General features: G+C 41.8%; 1 protein-coding gene across 5 annotated transcripts; it reads right to left on the bottom strand.

Annotated features, from left to right (window-relative positions):
• Positions 1-4: 4 nt before the first annotated feature.
• On the bottom strand, positions 5-20676 carry cep295 (centrosomal protein 295). Of its 5 annotated transcripts, none has more exons than XM_080890014.1 (29): positions 20330-20675; positions 19509-19709; positions 18289-18413; positions 18102-18195; positions 17874-17990; positions 17657-17797; positions 17249-17432; positions 16926-17105; positions 16491-16727; positions 16249-16349; positions 15452-15664; positions 14539-14615; positions 13476-14439; positions 13109-13292; positions 9808-9996; positions 9486-9725; positions 9297-9394; positions 8189-8300; positions 7084-7305; positions 6786-6934; positions 5082-5544; positions 4114-4293; positions 3237-3760; positions 2945-3115; positions 2806-2866; positions 1986-2318; positions 462-558; positions 281-380; positions 5-188 (listed from the first exon to the last, which is right to left on the bottom strand). In XM_080890014.1, the coding sequence occupies exons 1-29, from the start codon at positions 20426-20428 to the stop codon at positions 147-149; spliced, it is 5898 nt and encodes a 1965-aa protein (XP_080746140.1). In that variant the 5' UTR covers positions 20429-20675; the 3' UTR covers positions 5-146. The 5 variants fall into 5 exon arrangements, with proteins under 5 accessions (XP_080746140.1, XP_080746142.1, XP_080746141.1 ...); XM_080890016.1 differs by having other exon boundaries at positions 8204-8300; XM_080890015.1 differs by having other exon boundaries at positions 17874-17987.
• Positions 20677-20844: the final 168 nt, after the last annotated feature.

Below are 20844 nucleotides of genomic sequence, written 5' to 3'. Positions count from 1 at the left end.
ACTGTTATTTGCCAAAATATTTTTACTTTGCATAATTTTATCTGATAAATTTTCTGATTCAGTTTGAGTGCAAATAACTTAAAATGCTTTATTGATAAAACTATAAATAAAATTTTCAAAGTAAACTATGACACAATCAAAGTCGATCACTGTTGGGTCTGCTTGGCACGAAGCTTCTGTAAGGTTTTCTGTGAAGAGATGGGAGAAAAACATTCTTTTAACTTAAATTCAGGAAGTTCCTGCAGCTCCAAGAAGCCTATGTATGATTAAAGCGCTTCACCTTGTGGAACTCCTTAGCTTTCAGTCTGTTTTTTGCATAATCTTCCTGTCGACTCTTCGAGGCTTTCCGATGCTTCACCTCCTCCAGCTGCTCATACAGCCTGCGGAACAAAATTATTTTGATCTGGTAAATTACACTTCTGTTTAAACTACCTGAATAACTCCAAATATTATTTGACTACCTTTGAGTTCTCTGGTGCATCTTGGAAAGATTACGTCTCCTTTGCTCCAGCGTGCAGATCTTCATGTCATCCAGCTTCTTCTGTTCGGAATCACTCACTGAGAGAAAATAGCAAAATGTCATCGTTACACACCATCACAACATAATCAGACTCGATACAAGCAGTGAAGTGAGTAAAAAATAAATTAAAAAAAATTATTTAGGGGACATTAGCCAATTCTAGCTAGTGACTGTTTCCATCAATTACCATCATCCCAGTCATTTAGTCAGCAAACTCATCCACTGGGCTTTCTCTGCACCAGATAAAGGACTCAGACCTTGAAACTTGGCCCACACACATTCTCATCCATTTCACTGAACACTGGAGCTCCTCAGGGTTATCTGCAGAGTCCCTTCCTTACCTACTGTACACCTCTGATTGCAGACCTGTTCATTTATCCAACATCATTATGTTGATGACACAGATGTTTCTGGGCTAATCTCAAGTGAAGAGGAGTCCGTATATGGAGACAGGTAGAGCGACAATCAGCACAGTGTTCAGTTTGCACCACTAAGACTATGGGGGGAAAGCAAAACAGACTCAGACCCACTGATGGAGAGTAAAGTCCTTCCAGAGAACCTGCCATAATAAAGTGGGCACATCAGAGGACATTTGGGAGGAACAACTGCTCATTTCTTTCTACAGTGCGACAGTTGAGTCTGTTGTAATGCACCGCTTACCAGTGTGGTATGCAGGCTGTTCTGTAGCAGACAAACAGGCACTGTGAGGAGTGGTGAGAACAGCAGAAAACAAAAAATATAAATGGCCCTACCTGGCGGATACTCAAACAAGCACAAAACATCATCAGGGAGTGCTCTCACCATCTGAACTGTTGCACTCTAGCAGAGGATAGAGATCAACCAAAACCCACACCTCAAGGCTCAGAGACCGGTCCTTTCCAAACACCATCTGTGTCACTTACATGCACCAATAAATGTCTGCACTGATAATTGACTCATGCTGCTATTTATAGCTTACTTGTTGTATTTTTTATTTATTATTGCTCTATTTGCAATGACAAAGCTATTTGGTTCTAAAGAATGCAGGTTTAACACATTTCCACATTAAATTTTTCAAACATAGAGGCTTCTTTAATATGCACTACATAAGCTGGTATAAACCTGCGTGCTGCCTCAAACCAGGCGCCTCATCTATAATAAAAAGACATACCATTGAAGATTAAGCTATCCAGCAGTGTATGAAATGATTAAAATGAGCCAGTAAAAACATCTGGAACTATTATCATTTGTGGATGATCCAGACCTCCTGCATGGCTTCCTGGACAGGCAGTGGAGCACCTTCTCTAACAGACTGATTCAGCTCCACTGTCATAAGGACAGGAAATATCTCACATGACATACCCTCACTCTCTATAATATAATTATCTCTCAGGCAGAAGCATCTGGCAGATTTCATGCAACCACTGTAATAAAATAATTTCCCTAATGCAGGATGAAGTAATTCTCATTTTTATTCTGGTGGTACCTGGTGGAAGAAGCTGGGGGGGTTTCTGCTGCTTGATGAAACCAGATTCCTCCATCTGTTGTGGGGCCTGTTCTCCCTTTGACTTTGTACTGGCCTTGTGTAGAGGTTCTGGTTTAGTTTTTGTGTTACAGGTCACTGGTTGACATGTGTTCGCTTTAGCTTGCTCACTTCCTTCTGGTAGCACTTGGAGCTCACGTTGAGTTTTAGCAAGAGCAACTTTGGCCTTGATTTCCTTCACCCTGTGGTTGGATCTCTGGAGCAGAGCTGCAAGTTTCTGCTGGTTGACATCTGGCTGGTCTCTGCACGGACCCCACTGAAACTCTAGGACTGTCACTGGAAAGAGGGAAGGAAGTAACGGTCAGGTTTATAAAGTTTTGGCTTAAAAATGATGTAATGTTAGGAGAGAAAATATGTATATCAGTCCCTTGACGTCTGTACTACAAAGCGATTCAAAGTACTACGGTATATTGCTTTTTGATGATTAACAAAAACTGTAGACCATCTTAGAGCCCCTTAATACCAGCACAATGAGGTCTGAGGGATCCTCCAGAAGGAATCATCCTGTGACATATTTGATCAGTAGTCCGTGATCTGTAATATCAATTATAACCTGATCTGGAGCACTTATCCTGCAGCATAAGTTACCATGGCGATGTACCCTAGTAAGACATGAACGACTTTACATTTAAAACTCAGAGTTCAACCTGAAGTTACCTCCCTGAGCTCAGAGTCCTGCTTCGTTGTTCAGGCCTATGGTTTTCCCACAATTCACCAGTTTGACTCTGTTATATTTCAGGCAGATATATTCCACTTGCTTTACCTGGATGTGTTTGGCTGTCGTACTCTGGAGTCTCCTCAGGTATCAACGTAGATTCTGCACCCTACAAGTAAATGTTAATGTTTAGAGATGAGAAAGTAACCTGAATGAAAACTCAGTCACGTCACTTCTGAACAGTCACCTCCATCTCTTGGCCTTTCTGCCCTTCCTCACCCCTTCCATCTGGATTCTTGATTACCCAAGCTCCCTCTTCCTCTGAGCTGGTGGACTCCTGGTCCTGCAGTGTAGAGTCTGTCAGGCTCACCAGTGTGATCTCAGACTGCTCCAGGATCCCCTTCTCTTTGGCTGCTTCCTAATAAACAACGAGTTATAAAAATAGGTAAAGCTAACTTAAAACACCAGAAATAACAGTTTTTACTAAAATAACTGTGCTTTTTCAAAGTTGACCAAAGTAACAAATCACAGATTCATACCAGTATCTTATCAGAGACAGAAGAAACATTCCTCAGATTTGGACCGTGACCACACTTGATCTCTTCGGCACTGATTGAATCCGCGCCTCCAAGCCTTTCCTCTACCCGTGACACACCCAAAGCAGGTGTCTCATCACACATGGATAAATTTGACAGAATCTCAGCTGTTTGCTCAACATCTGCCCTCACGGTGGGAGATACTATCAGAACAGACTCCTGGGGATGGCATTGGGTGGTAATGAGCTGGGAGAAGGATTCATGTAAGGTGGAGGAAACTGCGGGGCTGCGGTTTGGCTCCTCCGTTCGAAGACGCTCTGGTGATGGCTCGGACTCCACAGAAGAAAGATCAGAGTGCGAAATGACCTCTACAGGTGTGGTAACACTGCATTCCCTGGTGGCTGGATGCACGTCAGGAAAATTGTGCACGCTGTGCTCAGGCTGGTGAAAGGTGATGGAGAGGTCTGCTGTTTCGTTTTGGGTGACCTCTGCCAAAAGGGGGTGGAATGAATCTGAACCTGCAAACTCTAAAAATGGTGAAAAACAATCTTTCATTAGGAGTAGCACCTTATCTCATGGAGTCTCACTTTAACTCCTCACATACTAACACCTGTTCATTGGAGTGATGATTTATTTCGCTGGGCACCCTTAAGCAAACCCAGACCAGGCCTTTTTCCTAAACCTGACTTCGGCCAGGTTTAGGAAAAAGCACAAGCATAAGAAGGGAGCTGCCACCTCACCTCCTTGCTTATGCACTTTTAACATAATTTTCAACTTTCTAATAACCAGTTAATAAATGGATTATCTTGATTGCTACTGTAAAGTGTCACCACAGATGACTGACCCCAGTAAAGTCTTACGTGAATATTTTGCACCACACCTTCAGCTCTGCCTGAGTCCATGTCTGTTGAACTGGTTTGATTCTGCGTTGTCGGATCCTGTGGATGTGGGCTCATAGCTGGGACAGAGGCACTGTGTGATGAGGCCTCGGGAGGCAGCGCTGGATATGGTGGGACCCGGATGTCAGCTGAGACACCAAGAGTCACACGATTTCTTTTACCTGCAAACAAATGAATGACACGTCAAACTTCATGGTGGACATGCTTATGAAGACAGCTGGTTTGTATGAGACTGTTTATAGAAGATGAATTAAGTCCCATAATTTAATGGTCCTGTTTTCTAAGCCTCAAGTTGGCTGTTTTTCTACAAATCACCATCTCTGTGTTCTGAAACTGGGTGAGGGGTGGAGCTCACAGATACCAAGATGTGGCAGTGATCATCCAAAAGCATACTCTGCATTACTGTTGTTTCTGACTTTAATGGGGGCCATTATTTACAAAATGCTCGTGTTTAACTTCAACTGAAGTGGAAACTTGTAAATGAGACAAAAACTCACAATTGGAAGAATTCAAGCTAAAGTTGTTCAGCAAACTAATATTTGGTCATTTTCCCTGAAAAAGATTATTAAAAATCACATTTCTACGTAGTGTTTTTTTAAAAACTTACTTTCATGCCATAATTTTCAGGTTCTGAAAATAAATCATTGTAACCTGATGCCAGGTATTGATTGTACTAGTTCTCGTCCAGTTGGCTATTAGGGGCAATGACTGCAGTCACACAAGGGGAAAACCTTGATTTATGTTTTGCAAAAATACACCATTAGATCTAGAAACTAGGTCCATCTTTTATATACAGCATATTATATGAGCTCTACATATCCTGCTATAAAATTACTGATATATTTAGTTATTTTCACTGCACTGTAGCTAAGAATGTGATATTAGGTTTCACTCACTTTCCCTGATATTCAGCCATTAATTGATAAATTCAGTCAAATGATCATTTTACCTGAGCTTCCACTGTGCTGTTCTGCAGACTCGTCCAGCTCTCCTACCAGGGGTCTCATCTGGCTCTCATCGGGAGCTTCATCTAACCATGAGGTCGACTGCTGCGTCTCCATCCGACCCATCATATGACCTGCATAAAGGTCTCGCCCGCCGCTCAACCAGTGAGAGCTGGACTGATGGGAGAGCCGACCAATCATCCGACTCAGTGTGGAATCCCATCCATCTTGACCCACACTTGGGGAGAACAGCTGGCCCGGAGAGTGACCAAGCATTGATGAGTGAGCTGACGGATGACCAACAAGCTGCTCCAGGGCCGAATCCCTCTGCTCGGTAACGAGGCAGGATGACCGGTCTGCCAGCTGACCAATCAGAGGCCGGAAAGAATCCTGCTCATGATCGTCAACCAGTAATGAGGCTCCAGCAGAGAACTCGCCCACTTTGGGATCCACTTGATTGTGCACTTCCTGCAACGATAACAGGGGGAAAAAAAGAAAAAAAAAAGAAGAAGTCAAATTCTTCTAAATCTACTTTCCACTTTTTTTTGCAATTTAGAGACTGGCTAGAACATAATAGAACAGAATAGCCCTATATTGTCATTGTAGATGTACAACTCCAATTCCAATCAAGTTGGGATGTTGTGTACTTTTTCAACCTATATTTAGTTGAATACACTACGAAGACAAGACATCTGATGTTCAAACTGATAAACGTTATTGTTGTTTTGCAAATCTTCACTCATTTTGAATTTGATGCCTGCAACACGTTCAAAGAAGCTAGGACCGGGGCAGCAAAAGACTGGGAAAGTTGAGGAATGTTCAAAAAACACTTGTTTTGAAGAGGTTAATTGGAAACGGGTGTTTGTCATGATTGGGTACAAAAAAGAGCATACCCAAAAGGTTCTGTCGCTCACAAGCAAGGATGGGGCGAGGTTCACCGCTTTGTGAACAAATGCATGGGCAAATAGTCCAGCAGTTTAAGAACAATGTTTCTCAATGTACAATTGCAAGGAATCTGGGGGTTTCATCATCTACTGTCTACAATATCATCAAAGATACAGAAAACCTGGAGAAAACTCTGCACATAAGGCCAAATACCAACACTGAATGCCCGTGACCTTTGATCCCTCGGGCAGCACTGCATTAAAAACCAACATCATTCTGTAAAGGATATTACCACATGGCCTCAGGAATACTTCAGAAAACCATTGTCAGTTAACACAGTTTGTAGCTTCATCTACAAGTACAAGTTAAAACTCTACTAATTCAACTCTAAAATCTGATTGATATAGTCTGCTGCTACAAGTAACACTGAAGCTCCAAACTACAAAGCTAGTGGGTGATGTTACTGGATATGTCCGTCCTTTGTCCAGTCTGTTTACTACCAGAGGAGTCTGAGCCCAACGGGCCATTACAAGCAAGACATTTAGCTGGTTTTGAGGTACTTCCCGTTTCAAGTGCAGAGTCTATGTTTATCTTTTATATACAGCTTAATACTCATAATTTGTGTTTGGGTTACAACATGTGCATGCCCACAGACTCACTGAGCTCAGTTCAAGTGTAGAAACCATCATGAAATGTACTTTAACTTAGTTCACTTCAGGTTCATTATGTTTACATCATCACTCAGGGTATTCAAATATCGATAACAGTTGTTACAAAGAGCTTCAAAGGACTCTAGTATAACAGCTTAAAACTGAATCACTGACCAGGCCTCTCGTCTCCGTTCCTGCTGCGTCTGAGAGAAGAGACTGGCGTCGTGCAGAGCTTTCATCCTCCCCTCTTCTCTCCAAGACTCGAAACAAAGACTGCTGAGAGACCGAAGCGCTGTGTTCTTCCATATGTGAGCCTTCACTGTCTAAAGATCAACAAAGGAATAAAACACTGTGCTATCAGACAGCCTTTGTCACATCTCAGCATCTTATCACACCATGTCTTAACACTCCTACCTAAACTATCAAGGTGAAGACAGAGCATCGCCTTCAAATAAACATGTCCATTTTGTACCTGTTTTCCCAGCAGAGCTGAGGGAGAGGTCAAGTTCCCGTGTATATTTGTCTATAATTTGTTGGATACTGCTGTCACTGAACATCGAGTCCACAGACAGACCAGGAGGGCCAGTCGCTGAGTTTTCCTTAACACAGAAGCTCTCACCAGACAGACAGGAGACGTGTTGTAAATCTGCTCCACCTTCTTGTTGATCAGTGCGTTTATGGAGGACAGATTTATCTAAAGAAGAAGAAGAAGAACCAGGTCAGCACATTAGAAGTATAGCAAAGTCAGAAACACAATGCAAAATAAGAAATAAAAATACAGTGAAATGAATCTAAACCAAGTACTTTTGAAATTCCTAAACCTACCCAAGTAAGTTTTCTGCCAAAACCTTTTATTAATCTCATGATTAATAATAAAAATTAAAATGAACATTTCTTGTGTGTCAATAACCTTACTCTGTCCCTGCTTCCCCGTTTCCCCCTGCTTTTCTTTCACTAAAGCACCAAAATGCCCCAGTTTAGATGTGTAAACCTGCCCCATCAGAGACTCATGCTGTGGCTTCTGATGTGAGCAGCCAAAAAAATGAAATGATTCAGACCATGGCAAAGTCCTCCACACTACAATCACAGACTTCTCCAGCCCTTAAAAATATTATTAATATTTTAATAATAATAAAATGTGAAAAATAATCATTTGGGTACGTGGACATGAATCAGTACGTTAAAAGCTGCAGCTATAACAAGAACTGCTGTGAGACTGTGATGGTCAGTTGTAACAAAGTCGTCTTATTAGGCCATTTTAAAGAAGGAGAAGTTTAAACGGCTTCTTTCAGACAGAAAATGAAATTATGAGCTGCACAAAGACCCAGAATCATGCAAAGTTACTTTAAAATCCAAGAATAGTAATCTGGAAGTGGGAATGAGCAGAACAGGTTCACTTTAAAGTTTAAGGCATAAGTCCATGCAAATGCACAGCAGCACACAGCTGTAACATATAAACAACATGCTCCCTTATAATCCTTACAGTTTAACCATATTATCCGTTTAATCATGAAGAACTACCCCAGTATCTGCTGGATCATCTGATTTAAAGCTGCACAGACATGTCACCTACACACCTGGCTGTTCCTCACCGGTGTTTACATTCTGCTCTGGGTCAGTAGTTATGTAGCTTCCGGTGGAGATGGTAGTAGAAGAGAAGCTGTCAGACCCAGGAGGCCTGTTTGGAGACTGACACAAAATAAACTGTCATGGCATCTTATCTTGTTATAGAGATAAACACACTCTGGACACACATTCATACAGTTGAACATATTGAGGCATTTTGAAATGAAAGCACACACAAACTTATGTTTTGAATATTTAATGCATTTGTATATATGAGCATCCTGACCAGCAGTGATGTACTCAACAAAAGACCAAACCCCTGAAGAATCACTTACTTTAACAGGAAACCCCACCTAAACACTAACACTGAAGCTCCAAAATACAAAGTTAGGGGGAAATGTTACTGTGGGGATGTCCGTCTTTTGTCCATCTGTTTACTACCAGAGGAGTCTCCCCCTACTGGCCATTACAGAAAGACACTGAGGTACTTCATGTTTCAAGTTCAGAATCTTTTTATCTTTTATATACAGGATAACACTCATACAAATGGACAGTGAAGACCTCTTTCCATTTGTAGAGAGACAACTTAAATTTGTGTTTGGGTTATAACATGTACCGACTCATACATAGACCTGGTGTTACGCAGACTCACTGAGCTCAGTTCAAGTGTAGAAACCATCATGAAATGTATTTTAATTTAATACAATTCAGGTTTATTATGTTTACATCATCGCTCAGTGGAAGGAAACCATTCACTCATCACAGGCAGACGAACACACACACACACACACACACACACACACACACACACACACACACACACACACACGCACACGCACACGCACGCAGCTTCTCAAACATAATCACAGGCTGAGGCAGATGCTGCCCAAGCACTCAGATTTGGCTATTTTTCATCATTGATCCACATCATCATGTGAACCTCAGAGGGTATTAAAATATACATAACAGTATGCACTGACATTTACTTCCTGCATATTAAAACTGCTCCTTCCCTTGTAGCTTTCTAACCCACTATTGGCTACATGAGCTTTCCAGGGGAGGAAAGAGCAGTGATAAACACTATATGAACACTGGGAAAATTGTCACTGGACTGGTTACCTCTGTGGGGGATCTGTAGCTCGTCACTGCAGGACCAGAGAAATCTGCTCCTCTCCCAGAGTCTGAGGAAAGGGGGGACTTTTTTCTTGGGACTGAATCTAGAAAACAGTGTTTCCACGTCAAGAAATCTTTAATTTCCCTGAATTCAGTGGTACCATTTTTTCCCTATGTTAAATCTTCTCTACCCACCAGAGATGGAGGATTCTGGAGATGCTCCTGCCTCTGTCAGTAGCAGTCTCTCTCTCCAGAGGCTGGATCTCCCTGAACTTGTCCCTGAGCTGGATAATCTTTCAGAGATCTTCTGTCCACTGCTGAACTCCGAGGTTGTCTGCAGAGTCCTGTCAGAAGCCATAGAGGAGTCGTACTCCTCCTGCTGATCCCAGCGTTCAATGTGTGAAGGAACTGTCACACCATTGTCTGGGCCTACAGCTAAAACAAATAAATAAGTCGGTGTTATACATGCAGGAGATGAAACTGCCCGATATTCACGTCTTACTGCAGCTGAGCAGACCTGCGAGTTGGCTGGCATCGACCGGAGTCTCCACCTCTTGAATAGCACTGAGCTCGTGCTGTTCAGTCATCATCTCCAAGAAGCCCAGCCTGAGGCGTGTCACAGGGGGCTTTGCTGCTCGTGGAGGGTGGAGGTGTCCTGAGTGGAGGACTGATGTCAGGCCAGGTCCGGCAGCAGCATCACTCTGAACTTTAAAGCACAAGAGAAACAACCAGTCAGAAATATGGACAAAAAAAAATAATGTGTACTGTTTCATTTTTAAAAACAATGCATTACTCTACATTTTATTTGTGACATCGCTCTGCAACTTTACATGCTCACACTTGAGTTCATGTTATCCCTAAACACTACCACTTTGCAATAAAAGCACTTACAATTGATTGTGGAATATCTAGGAGAGGAATTTTCACAAACTGACTTGCTATAATCCCATTACAGTAGACTGCATGGCTAGGTACTTGTTTTTATTGAAGCCCAGGTTTATTAGGACAGTTTTAAAGTTGAGAAACAACAATGACAACATTCAAAAAACACAAAGCCTGAATTTAAAGATGAAGATATAGTGTCCCGTCCTGGACTCTAACGAAGATAGACAAGACAAGATTCCACTTTTACTTTTGCAGAAAAGCTGGAAAACGCTTTTGGGAAAACGTTCTCGTGCCCAAAATGTTCTTTGAGCACCAGACACAAATTTAAGGATCCATCCATCCATCCATTCACTTCCGCTTATCCTTTTCAGGGTCGCGGGGGGCGCTGGAGCCTATCCCAGCTGTCATAGGGCGAGAGGCGGGGTACACCCTGGACAGGTCGCCAGTCTGTCGCAGGGCCAACACACAGGGACAGACAACCATTCACACTCACATTCACACCTAGTGACAATTTAGGTTATCCAATTAACCTATCCCCACAAGCTGCATGTCTTTGGACAGTGGGAGGAAGCCGGAGTACCCGGAGGGAACCCACGCAAACACGGGGAGAACATGCAAACTCCACACAGAAAGACCCTGGCCTGATGGTGGAATTGAACTCAGGACCTTCTTGCTGTGCGGCAACAGTGCTAACCACCGTGCCACCGTGCTGCCCCCAAATTTAAGGATTTGTAATTAATTGTTCATCTCTGTTTTTAAAGAAGACAAAATTAAACTGTTAAGAAAAAAGAAAGAGAACCTGACTGTGAAACACTGACGGGGGCTTTATAATATCTGACATTCTGCCTTGAATCTGCACAGGAGAAAAATCAGAAGGTTTTGAAACATAAGGCAAACAAAAGCAACATTTCCGTTGCATTAATTAAGGACAGGGTTCATACGCCTTTTCAGGGTCAAATTCAAGCACTTTTTAAGCACTTTCAAGGTCCCTTTTCAAGCCTTTAAGAATGCACAAGCATCTACTTAAAATCTATTGAATTTATCATCCGTGATATTATTATGTACAATCCCAATGTATTTTGTTCATCTGCATTAAATAAACAGGCAGCCTTAAAGTATGAAATAATCATATATAAATACACATAAATGTGTGTACTGTCTGAGTGGCTGATTGTGCCCCACAGGCCTCAGTGTGAGCTTGAAGACATTTATAATGTTTAAGTAGTTTAATGTGTAGGAGCTGACGATAAACACATTTTGAATGAAAGCCGGGGAACTTTGGTAGCACAGAAACAAGTGGCTATTCTTTGTGACTATATGGATCACTCATATTACCATTATTTCACCCAAAGGCACCAAGTTAATACTTTAAAAAAACTGCAGTAATACAAACAAATATAAACAGTACTTGGTGACAACTTTGCTTTTAGCCTTTAACCCTCTGGTGTCCAGGGTATAATTGGCCGTTTTTGACTACTTTTGATTTGGCCTCTATATTTCACCTTTACCTTTCCACCTATATTTCAGCACAATTGATCTAAATTCAGACATAATTTAAAATATGAGTAGAAAGTGATATTTTTGACTGTAAAAACCACAAGCATGTTTAAGGAATAATTTTCATAACTTGAAATGCAAATAGAAACTGTACATTCTTAAAAAATATGCACAAGTTTTGCAAACAAAGTTATATGGTACTATTTACCTAAAAATGCAGCCAAGGCTCAGGCGTTTTTCATATAACCATTTCAAACTATTTACAGAACAATCAGGTGCTCTGCGTCAAATAAGGCGGCACACAAATTATTTATGCAACTCCAAAAAATAGTTTGTGTCCACTATAACACAGATGAGAACAGCACAGGGATAAACCTGCAGGTCTGACAGCAGGTGTGTCACTCAGCGTTTACACTGCAATCTGCCTTTAGTGGTTTTTTTGCAGCAACTGTGACATTAACTAGTAGAACTAACACACAAAACAACAACCACACACTAACTACACAAGACAACACACTAACTTGAGACTCCAAACACGGTAAACGTCACAAATCTCTCACGTATCAAAACTCTCTCTCTCTCGCCGGTCACTCCTAAAACTTCCCCCTCTTCCCAAACGATCAAATGCCACATGTTGCCATATCATTTTTTGATTGGTCGACATGGTACATTTTTCCACCAATAGGGAAGGAGTGTTTTTTTCTTTTTTCACTCACAAGCTTTCACTTGAGTAAATTAACTCACATTACTGCCAAGTAATGTTAGCCAAGTTCACAGCATATACCATAATAGCGCTGCCACACTGCATCACTCTCAGTGCATTTCAATCATTTCTCCAGCGAGTTTGATAGCTAGCAAAATAATAATTTTAAAAAATTGCATGTGTAACGTACACGTACTGGAAAATTATTTACTAGGATTCACCTATCATGCGACTGGAGAGTGCCAACTCCGCCATTGTCGTTTTCCATCAAACACTCATTACAACAGCAACCTACAGGTATGTTAGCGCACTCATCCCCGACTGTTAGAGGGAGGGGCGGGGTCACACGTCGAAACAGACGCAAGGCAGCCAGGCGGGGAAATTTTGCTTTTACATTTTGCGACTCATTTTATTTCTCTATCTGATAAGAAAACTATTCAATCAGATAGTTATTTGTTGTGAATGAAATACAGTTACACTTTCAAGCACTTTTAAGCACCACATCTGAAATTCAAGCACTTTTCAAACCTTGAAAAAGACAACATTAAAATTCAAGTATTTTCAAGGAGTTCAAGCACCCGTACGAACCCTTTAAGGAATAAAGATCAGTGGTTTGTAATAGTGCTTGTTAACTTAAGAACGATCGTTATTATTGTTTACTTCATTCAGTCATGTGCATTTGTCCCAGAAATCATTTTGACAAAAATATCTCCATTCTCAACATGTCAGCTACCTGTTTGACTGCTGTTGGATGGATGTTGTTCAGAGGAGCTGTCGCGATCTTGAGGGTCCTCTAGGTGTGATAAAGTTCCTCCATTAGACTCCTCTATGGCCTTGAGCAGGGATGCAAGTAACTGGAGGCGATTCTGATTAATGTTCTCCGAAACCGCAGTTTCACCATCAGGCCGAGAAACTGGCTGTAGGTGAGAAAAAGTCATCAGGATGGTTCATTTCTCACATGTTCTTTCACTCTTAAACATTTAAGCTGATGGTGTTTTTTGGCACTCTGCTTTTCAGTCTTTGTTTCTACGCAATCCTTTCTTAAAACTATGATTTTTTTTTTACTGCAAAATAACTGCTTTAACAGTCCTCTCACTTACTTGTGCATCGGTATTAATCAGAGCCTGCAATGTCTCCTTTTGTCTCCTCATCTGCACCATCTCCAAGTCCTGTCTCCGCCTCTCCTCTTCCTGTTGCCTTTGCTGCAGCATCAGTGCCTCACTCTGCTCTAGTACTCGCCTCTGGGCCTCCTGCAACTCTTGTCTTTGTCTCTCCATGTTGTCCTCTCCAACGCTCAGGGATCCAGTGCTCCGAGAGGCCTCTGCCTCAGCCAGAGCATAACCTGAAAGTGGAGCTGTAACCTCTGCGATGGTCGATTTCATGACTTTGAAGGGTTCAGAGGATGGCTGCACTGGGATGCTGCTAGAGTGATGTTCTGTGAATCGTTTACAAGGCAGCTTCTCTTTGGTGACTGACAGCGGTCTCATTCTCTCTGGAAGGTGCTCTGTTACTTTCTCCATTATGCTGTCAGTCAGCCAAGACGTGTCATTTAGTCTCTGGTATCTCAGACTGTCTGAGTCAGATTCAACATCATCTGGCAGCGGTTTGGAAGCCAGACTAAAACCAGATAGGCTCGGAGGGGACGTTAATGTGTCAGATTCTTCTGTGGAAACATCCTCAGAGGTTTGTGGCAATTCATGATTATACACAGGCACTGCATGAGCCTGGAGAGGAGCCTGGGGAGGAGCCTGGGGAGGAGCCTGGGGAGGAGCCTGGGGAGTCTGCAGAGGGGGGTGGAGAGGAGCATGGGAAGTATTCAGCGGGGGATGGAGAGGAGCCTGCAAAGGGCCCCAGGGAGCGTGGAGAGGAGCATGGAGAGGAGCCGGCGCAGCTTGCAGACGACCTGGATGACGAACACACTGTGTACTGTTTGGAGGTGGATGAGCAAGGCCTGGAGGCACAACAGGAGGTAGTAATGAAGTGGCAGTCATGTTGTAACGAATCTGTAGAGCTTGTTGGTATTCCTCCAGGCGCTGGCGAGCCACTTTCACTCTTTGGTGGATTCTAAAATTTAAAAAAAAAACAACAACAACAACATCAAAGGCATTAAAGTTATGTAAACTCAGAATCACAAACTGGCCCAAACAGATTTATTCATCACACCTGTTTTGCTCTAACAACCGCTGCTGGTATTCTCTGATCCTTTTGCTATGGTCGTCCTTATCTGCAGGAGGAACTACCTGTGAAGATCAAACACAAAGGAAGGGATTACTCATACAGCCTGGAAAACCCCTCACAGAAGACAATGGTGGAGGACAAAACCTTGAATTTCCACAGTTCACATTACTAGTTTTTGACCAGTCCCTCCCAAGTGTGTGTGAATCTGTTAGATTTATTTTCTCAACTTAATTTTTCTCTTCTTATCTGGAAAATATCCCATCTAAGCTGTATTTGATTCTCTGTCCTGGATTGTCATAAATCATCACTAATATAATCTTCTCAGGCTCTGGCTATGACGGGGTGGGCAACTGGTAATGAACTAATCATTTGATTCAGGTGTGTTGACCCAGGGTGATATCTAAAACCTGCAGGACACCGGCCCTTGAGGCCTGGAGTTCCCCCGCCCCTGGGCTATGAGCACAGAAGCTCCACCTACATGTTAATCAAACCTGTTTGTGAGAGGCAGCCAATCAGAAGAATTGCTCAAATGAGGAGGAGCTAAAGTAGCTTGCTTCAAAGTCAGGATGTCATGAGGGAAAACACATACAACAATGTGAAGATTATTTTGAACTGTAAATCAGGCAAGAGCAAATTATACATAATACGTTGGTCAACTTTAAGCAAAAAACAACAAATAACAACTGAACATGTTTCTCAGACTAAAGTAATATTAGACCCAAGGAGGTTAAGCATCAGAAGATGTTAACCGCATGTATAACATCCATGACATATTTTGCATCTTCGCTATTATGAGCATGTCAAGATTAATCCAATAAATAGAATTTTCAATAGCCATTAAAAAAACCTGATAACAGGAAAATTGAATGGAGGTTTGACAGTTGGATTAGAGACCTACCTCATTGGCTAAATTAGGGGTGATAGAGATGACATCGTGGTCATGGACTGGCACTTCTGGTTGGTTAATGGTTTCTTCCTGGGTCACGGCAGCCTTCAGTCGTTCTTTCTCCTGCTGAGCTTCAAGCAGCATCTGCTCCAACTTGGCCTTCTGGTCTTCCAGCTCCTGCAGCAAAAACATCTGCTGCTGCTTCTCCCTTTCAAGCTCCGCTTCCTGGGCAGGAAAAAAAAAAGAGGCTTAAAAAGTGATGCTACTAGATGCAAACTCAGATTTGAGCTACGTTTTAGTTTAGAAGATAAAATTTTAGCTGCATCAGGTGTGTTACTGTTAATTCAAAGCTAGTCCCTGGTAAAATCTTTATCACCTCCTCTCCAAAAATCACCAGCAGGAATTCACAACAAGCCCACAATGAGTTTCTCAGCAAAACCTGGTTCTAACCAGTCAGTGAACTGGTGATGAAGTACTGGGACAACAATGAAACAAGTGCTTACAATATAGAGAAGATCTGTTCGATCAACAATGCTCTGCTGCAGTGTCAAAATTCTGGGACAGAATAGAGAAGGGGGGCACAGAGCAGTAGTCTCGCATACTTTGTACACCGCCTCCATCTGACTACAGAGCTCCCTGCAGGCATGCTCGGATTTTAGCGGACAGTGAACGTGCCATCTCTGCAGGACTAGAAAACCAGCTCCCAACCATCGCGGGACACAGAGTACAGACATTTAAGTTTTTTACTCTCAATATTAACTCCTCCCATCTAAGTGAAAAGTCTCACAGAAATTAAAATGAACACGTACCCGTTTCTTTCGCTCTTCTTCAAACTCTTGGATTCTATTGGCCAGAGCAGCAGGAAACTGAGTATCTGAAGCTGATGATGGCAGCGGCGTTTTCTCTGATGCTGGTTGAGTTCAGAAAAAAATCCACAAGATTATAACCTTGTAATAAACATTTGTACTTTTTTAAACTGTTAAAATAATATTAATAGTTTTATTAATATTTATGTAGATTGTTCTTACAGCTGATCACAGTCACTGATTACCTGGTGGAGACCGGTCAGCCTCCTGGGGCTCGGTGGGGGTCCATTCGTCTTTTCCTCCGCTGATCAGAGAGCCTGTTTCGATCGTCATGTCACGCTCTGGGATCTGATCTCGGATGATCGTTGGGGAATCAGCAGCAGAGCTGCGACTGCTGTGGTCAATCCACTGGTTCCTTTGGCTCCTGATACGATCCAGGAGCCTCTTCAATGCCCGTTGAGGAGCAGGTTTCTGGGAAACCACTGCAAACAAAGAAAAACTCAAGGAAATTACATCAAGGTTTCAACATTCATGCTACATTCTGGGCCAGAAGGTTTTTTATTTCTCAGAATTTGACATAATTCATACAATACACTTCAGTAAGCTATTATCTGACAACTGATCTTATTATAAACTGCACAAGAATGACTTGAGTTTTTAAATCTGGTGCTTCTGGTCACCTTCAGCTGATGTTTCCTGCTCAGTGCTTCCAGGTTCCTGCTCTGTGTCATGTTGTGCATTTTCTGTTTCAGGTGTTGTGATTTCATCCACTGTGACATCCAGCTCTTGATCTTGGCTGGTTGTGGAGTGGGCTGGAAGAGGCTCAGGTGCCAGCTGGACCACCAGGTCACCTTTAACCCCTGTAACAATTAACAAAGTTTAAAGAGGCTTCAGAGCAACTTCAGTGCCCATTTCTGGCCAACGTTGTTTCTCTGGTTTTAAGAACATGTATGAATACTGAAAACCCGGATTTGCTACAAAATACACGATGAAGAGTCCTTACTCCTCTCTCCAGTGTACATGTCCTCAAAGGCGAACTCCATCTCCCTCTGGAAGTCTTCTCTCATTTCCTGTCTCTTATAGAGAGGCTGGAAGATCTGAGGAGGCATCTGCGACACCTGCTGCCTCCTCCTGAGCAGATCTGTCTGCTGCATGTGTTCCAGTTCAACCAACAAACGCTCATGATCCTAAAGGAGGCCATTAAACACCGATCAGGCACTTCATATGACCAAAAAGTAAACAGTTCTCATCTCTTCTTACAGCTAAACAAGTTAAATGCAAGCCTATAAAACATGTTAAAGTACTACATTTTTTAAACATGTAATGAAAGTGCAACCTCCACAAGAATTTCTTTATTCTGGCATGTAAGTGACTAGGTTAATTAGTCGCCAGGTTAACAGGCAAGTTGTACCTGCATGAGCTGTTCCTTCCTCAGAGCCTGCCTCCCTCTGAGACGAGCCTTCTCCAGCTGCTCTTCTCTCCTCCTCATTTCCTCTGTCTCCAAGTCCTGCTGTCTTTTCGCATGTAGCTCAGCTTCCTCGTGGGCATTTGGCTGATTAGGCAGATCGATTAGATAACTCTGACAAATCGCGCTGGTAAATACAAACAAAAATCAGAGGGTGTTTTACCTGGTTTATGTCCACCTCTCTGTCCACTGTACTCTTGGCCATGTGGTAATGTGTGGTAGCGAAAGCACTCACATCCGATCTCCTTACGAAACGTGGCTTTTTGGGACTGATGTTCTGCTTCAAGGAGAGAAGACAAGGTTACCTTGACTTTCATTTAGCTTTACTTTCATTTGATATTCAGGATTTGGAAACGTTCAGGAAATTATTATCACTGTTTGGGAAAATCACCTGAACAGGGTTTGGGAGAGGCAGTGGAAGGCTAGCCACCTTTGCTGATCTTTCCTTTTCTGCCAGTAATGCCTTCTTCCTGGCATTGACAACTCTACAGAACAGTGAAGCCACAGGTTTAATGATCAGTTCATTCTGATTAAATTTAAACACATAAACATCTGAAAATTCTTGTGATGACGCTCACTGGTTTTGCTTCTCATGGTCTTTAAGCCTCTGTGATTTGAGCTCCTTCAGCGCTTCTCGATAACGCTCCTCTGCTTTGACGTGATTCTCCTCCTCCCTCTGAGCTATGGCTGCCAAGTCGGGTTCCTTGAACAACAAGTTTAGCCACGAAAAATAAATATCATATGGACAAGGGTTAACAAGAATCAAATATCAACATGGTGCAGTGTATTCTGCCATTTCTAAACAATTCAAATACTACTAAAGTGTCCTAGTGCAAAAGACTGAAGCACGCTAGACTACTATTACTCTGCTTCTTCCTTAAGCAGATTGAACATTAATATTTTGTTTTCTCACAGAGTGAAAAAACCCAACCTAAGTTGGAGCTCTAGCTCGGGGACATAATTTATTTGACAAAAGTCATTCAAAGTTTAAACTTTTAGTAACATAATCAGTCTTTCAATAGCTTCTATGTTTTTTTCCCAAAGTTTAAATTGAGCTTTTATTAAAAGTTGACATTTCTCCTTCATTCTGCAGACACGATAGGATGACATCACTAACTGCTGATTTCCGTTCTAGTCTTTTAAAAAAAAATAGTTTCATGCACAGGTCTTATCCTTTCAGCGTACAAATGATAAAACATACCAAACTTTTTGTCCACTTTCAACTGAGAAGACACATTGTAAAATTTCAGTTGAGAATTGGAAATGCAGGATGTCTCTCTCTCTCTCTCCTGCAATTACTTCCATATAATAAAGACTAAGGTTGTGAAAAATTAGTATGTGGTCAAGCAGCTGGTGCAATGATACACTCAAAATGTCTTAGTTGGATACACAACAACTAGAACGTAGCAAAGAGTATTCGGTGGAGGTTTTTTCCCCAAAGGATGACAAAATATTTTTCTTTGGATTTTGGACTGTCACTGTTACTTTGATCTGTGGATTTCAGTATTCATGACAACTTAAAAATATTTTTATAAATTAAATAATTAAAATAATAGCAAATATATATAATTATATATTTATATGAAGCTTGCTTTACATGATTTATCTAACTGTCTTAAACAGATGAATCTTCTCGGGAAGTTTAAGACATTTTCTAACTAATTTCAGACATTTTAATGACCCACAGAAACCCTGTGGACACTGCACTGATGTGGCTCAAAATTTGGTTTCATACATTCTTTTTATTCTTTCATAATCCCCGTTTTAGTGTCTCTAATTTTAACTATTTTAGCCTTACGTTTTCTTTTGCATTCCTGTGCCCCTGGCCGAGCAGCTGGAGACTCTCCTGGTATAACCTCTGCAGCCTCTGGAGCTTTTCCCTCTGCTGTTGCTCCCACTCCTTCCTCAGCTCCCGCTCAAGTTGTTGCAGCTCATACTGTCGCCTCTGCTCAACATCTTGGCGGATCTGCTGTGCAATGTACCGGTGCTGCTCCCGCACCTGTGTGTCAACACAAAACACACACTCAGTGTGCATATATCACGCAGAACTATGCACATGGCATAGTGACAGTAGGTTACAGTGATGACCAACTTAATTATCTTCATCACGTCATCTGTCAACAGAAAAAAATGGATGCAATACAAAAGATAAATCTTGGCCACTAATACCAGCAAATCTAATCTTATTTGAAAAAATAAATAAATAAATAAAAATGTGTCAGCAAACTTCATAGCAGAATACTTTGTGAACTTTAGGTCCTTCACTGGTTAGTTACATACGAGACTTTACAGCTTCATCATGCTAAAAGAAATACTACGCGAATACCCTGAAACTGTCTGCCTTTGTTTATTCATGTGTCAAAGCAACTTTCGGAGACAGAACAGACCGATCAGACTTCAAAAAAATGACTGTACGCACATAAAAAGACAGATCTTTTACACATGCAAGTAAAATTTAATGTAGGCTGAAGTTATGAACTCATGTGAGCCTTAATATAGTGTTTATCAGACAGAAACAGGGGTTCAAGTAAGCACTGGCGCTTCATCGGAAAACATCCCACAGGTGCTGGAAATCAGGGACCTAAAGTGAAGCAGAAAGCCATAACACCGCCTTATTACCTGCTGTATCCGCAGTTTTCTCCTCCTTTCCTGCTCCTCTCGTATCATCCGAGCCTCTTCGTTGGGACTCGGTCTTAATCTGGACACTTTTCTCTTCATTTTGGAGCACTTCACTGGCGGACATTTCCCCCCAAAAAGCAAACAGCAGGTTGCGGTTCAGCTAGCGGCGACGGCTAATGTTTGCACGCTTCACTTTGTTCGCCGGCATAAAGGTTCCGTAGGACAACTTAAACTTGAAACAAGTGTTTACTATACAAGCAATTACCAGGCAGGACGCTTAAAGTGCTGTTTATTATCCGAAATCCATGCCAACCCAAAAAACGGACGTTTTTGTTTTTTTCTTTGTCCTAAACGTCACATCCGGTAGTTTAAACTGCCCGCCGTGTCTTTGCCGTCCACATGAAATATTAGTTCCTAGTCATTATATCTGCATAAAAAACATTTTATGCATTTAAACATAAAATACATAAAAAAAAATACATCAATAATATATATATACAAGCATTAAATACGTA

The sequence above is a fragment of the Rhamphochromis sp. 'chilingali' genome (assembly GCF_963969265.1).
Source record: "Rhamphochromis sp. 'chilingali' genome assembly, chromosome: 8".
Taxonomy (NCBI): domain Eukaryota; kingdom Metazoa; phylum Chordata; class Actinopteri; order Cichliformes; family Cichlidae; genus Rhamphochromis; species Rhamphochromis sp. 'chilingali'.
The sequence above is the reverse complement of the archived record's forward strand: the minus strand, read 5'-3'. Positions and strand labels throughout refer to the sequence as shown.

Bases quoted from the DNA above. Each gene is read 5' to 3' on its own strand.
- cep295 (XM_080890014.1), bottom strand. From the start codon at position 20,428: ATGAAGAGAAAAGTGTCCAGATTAAGACCGAGTCCCAACGAAGAGGCT. The intron at 9,726-9,807 runs GTCTGCTCAGCT...TATTTGTTTTAG, and splicing joins CGATGCCAGCCAACTCGCAG to CTGTAGGCCCAGACAATGGT. The intron at 8,301-9,296 runs GTAACCAGTCCA...ATTTTGTGTCAG, and splicing joins GCTACAGATCCCCCACAGAG to TCTCCAAACAGGCCTCCTGG.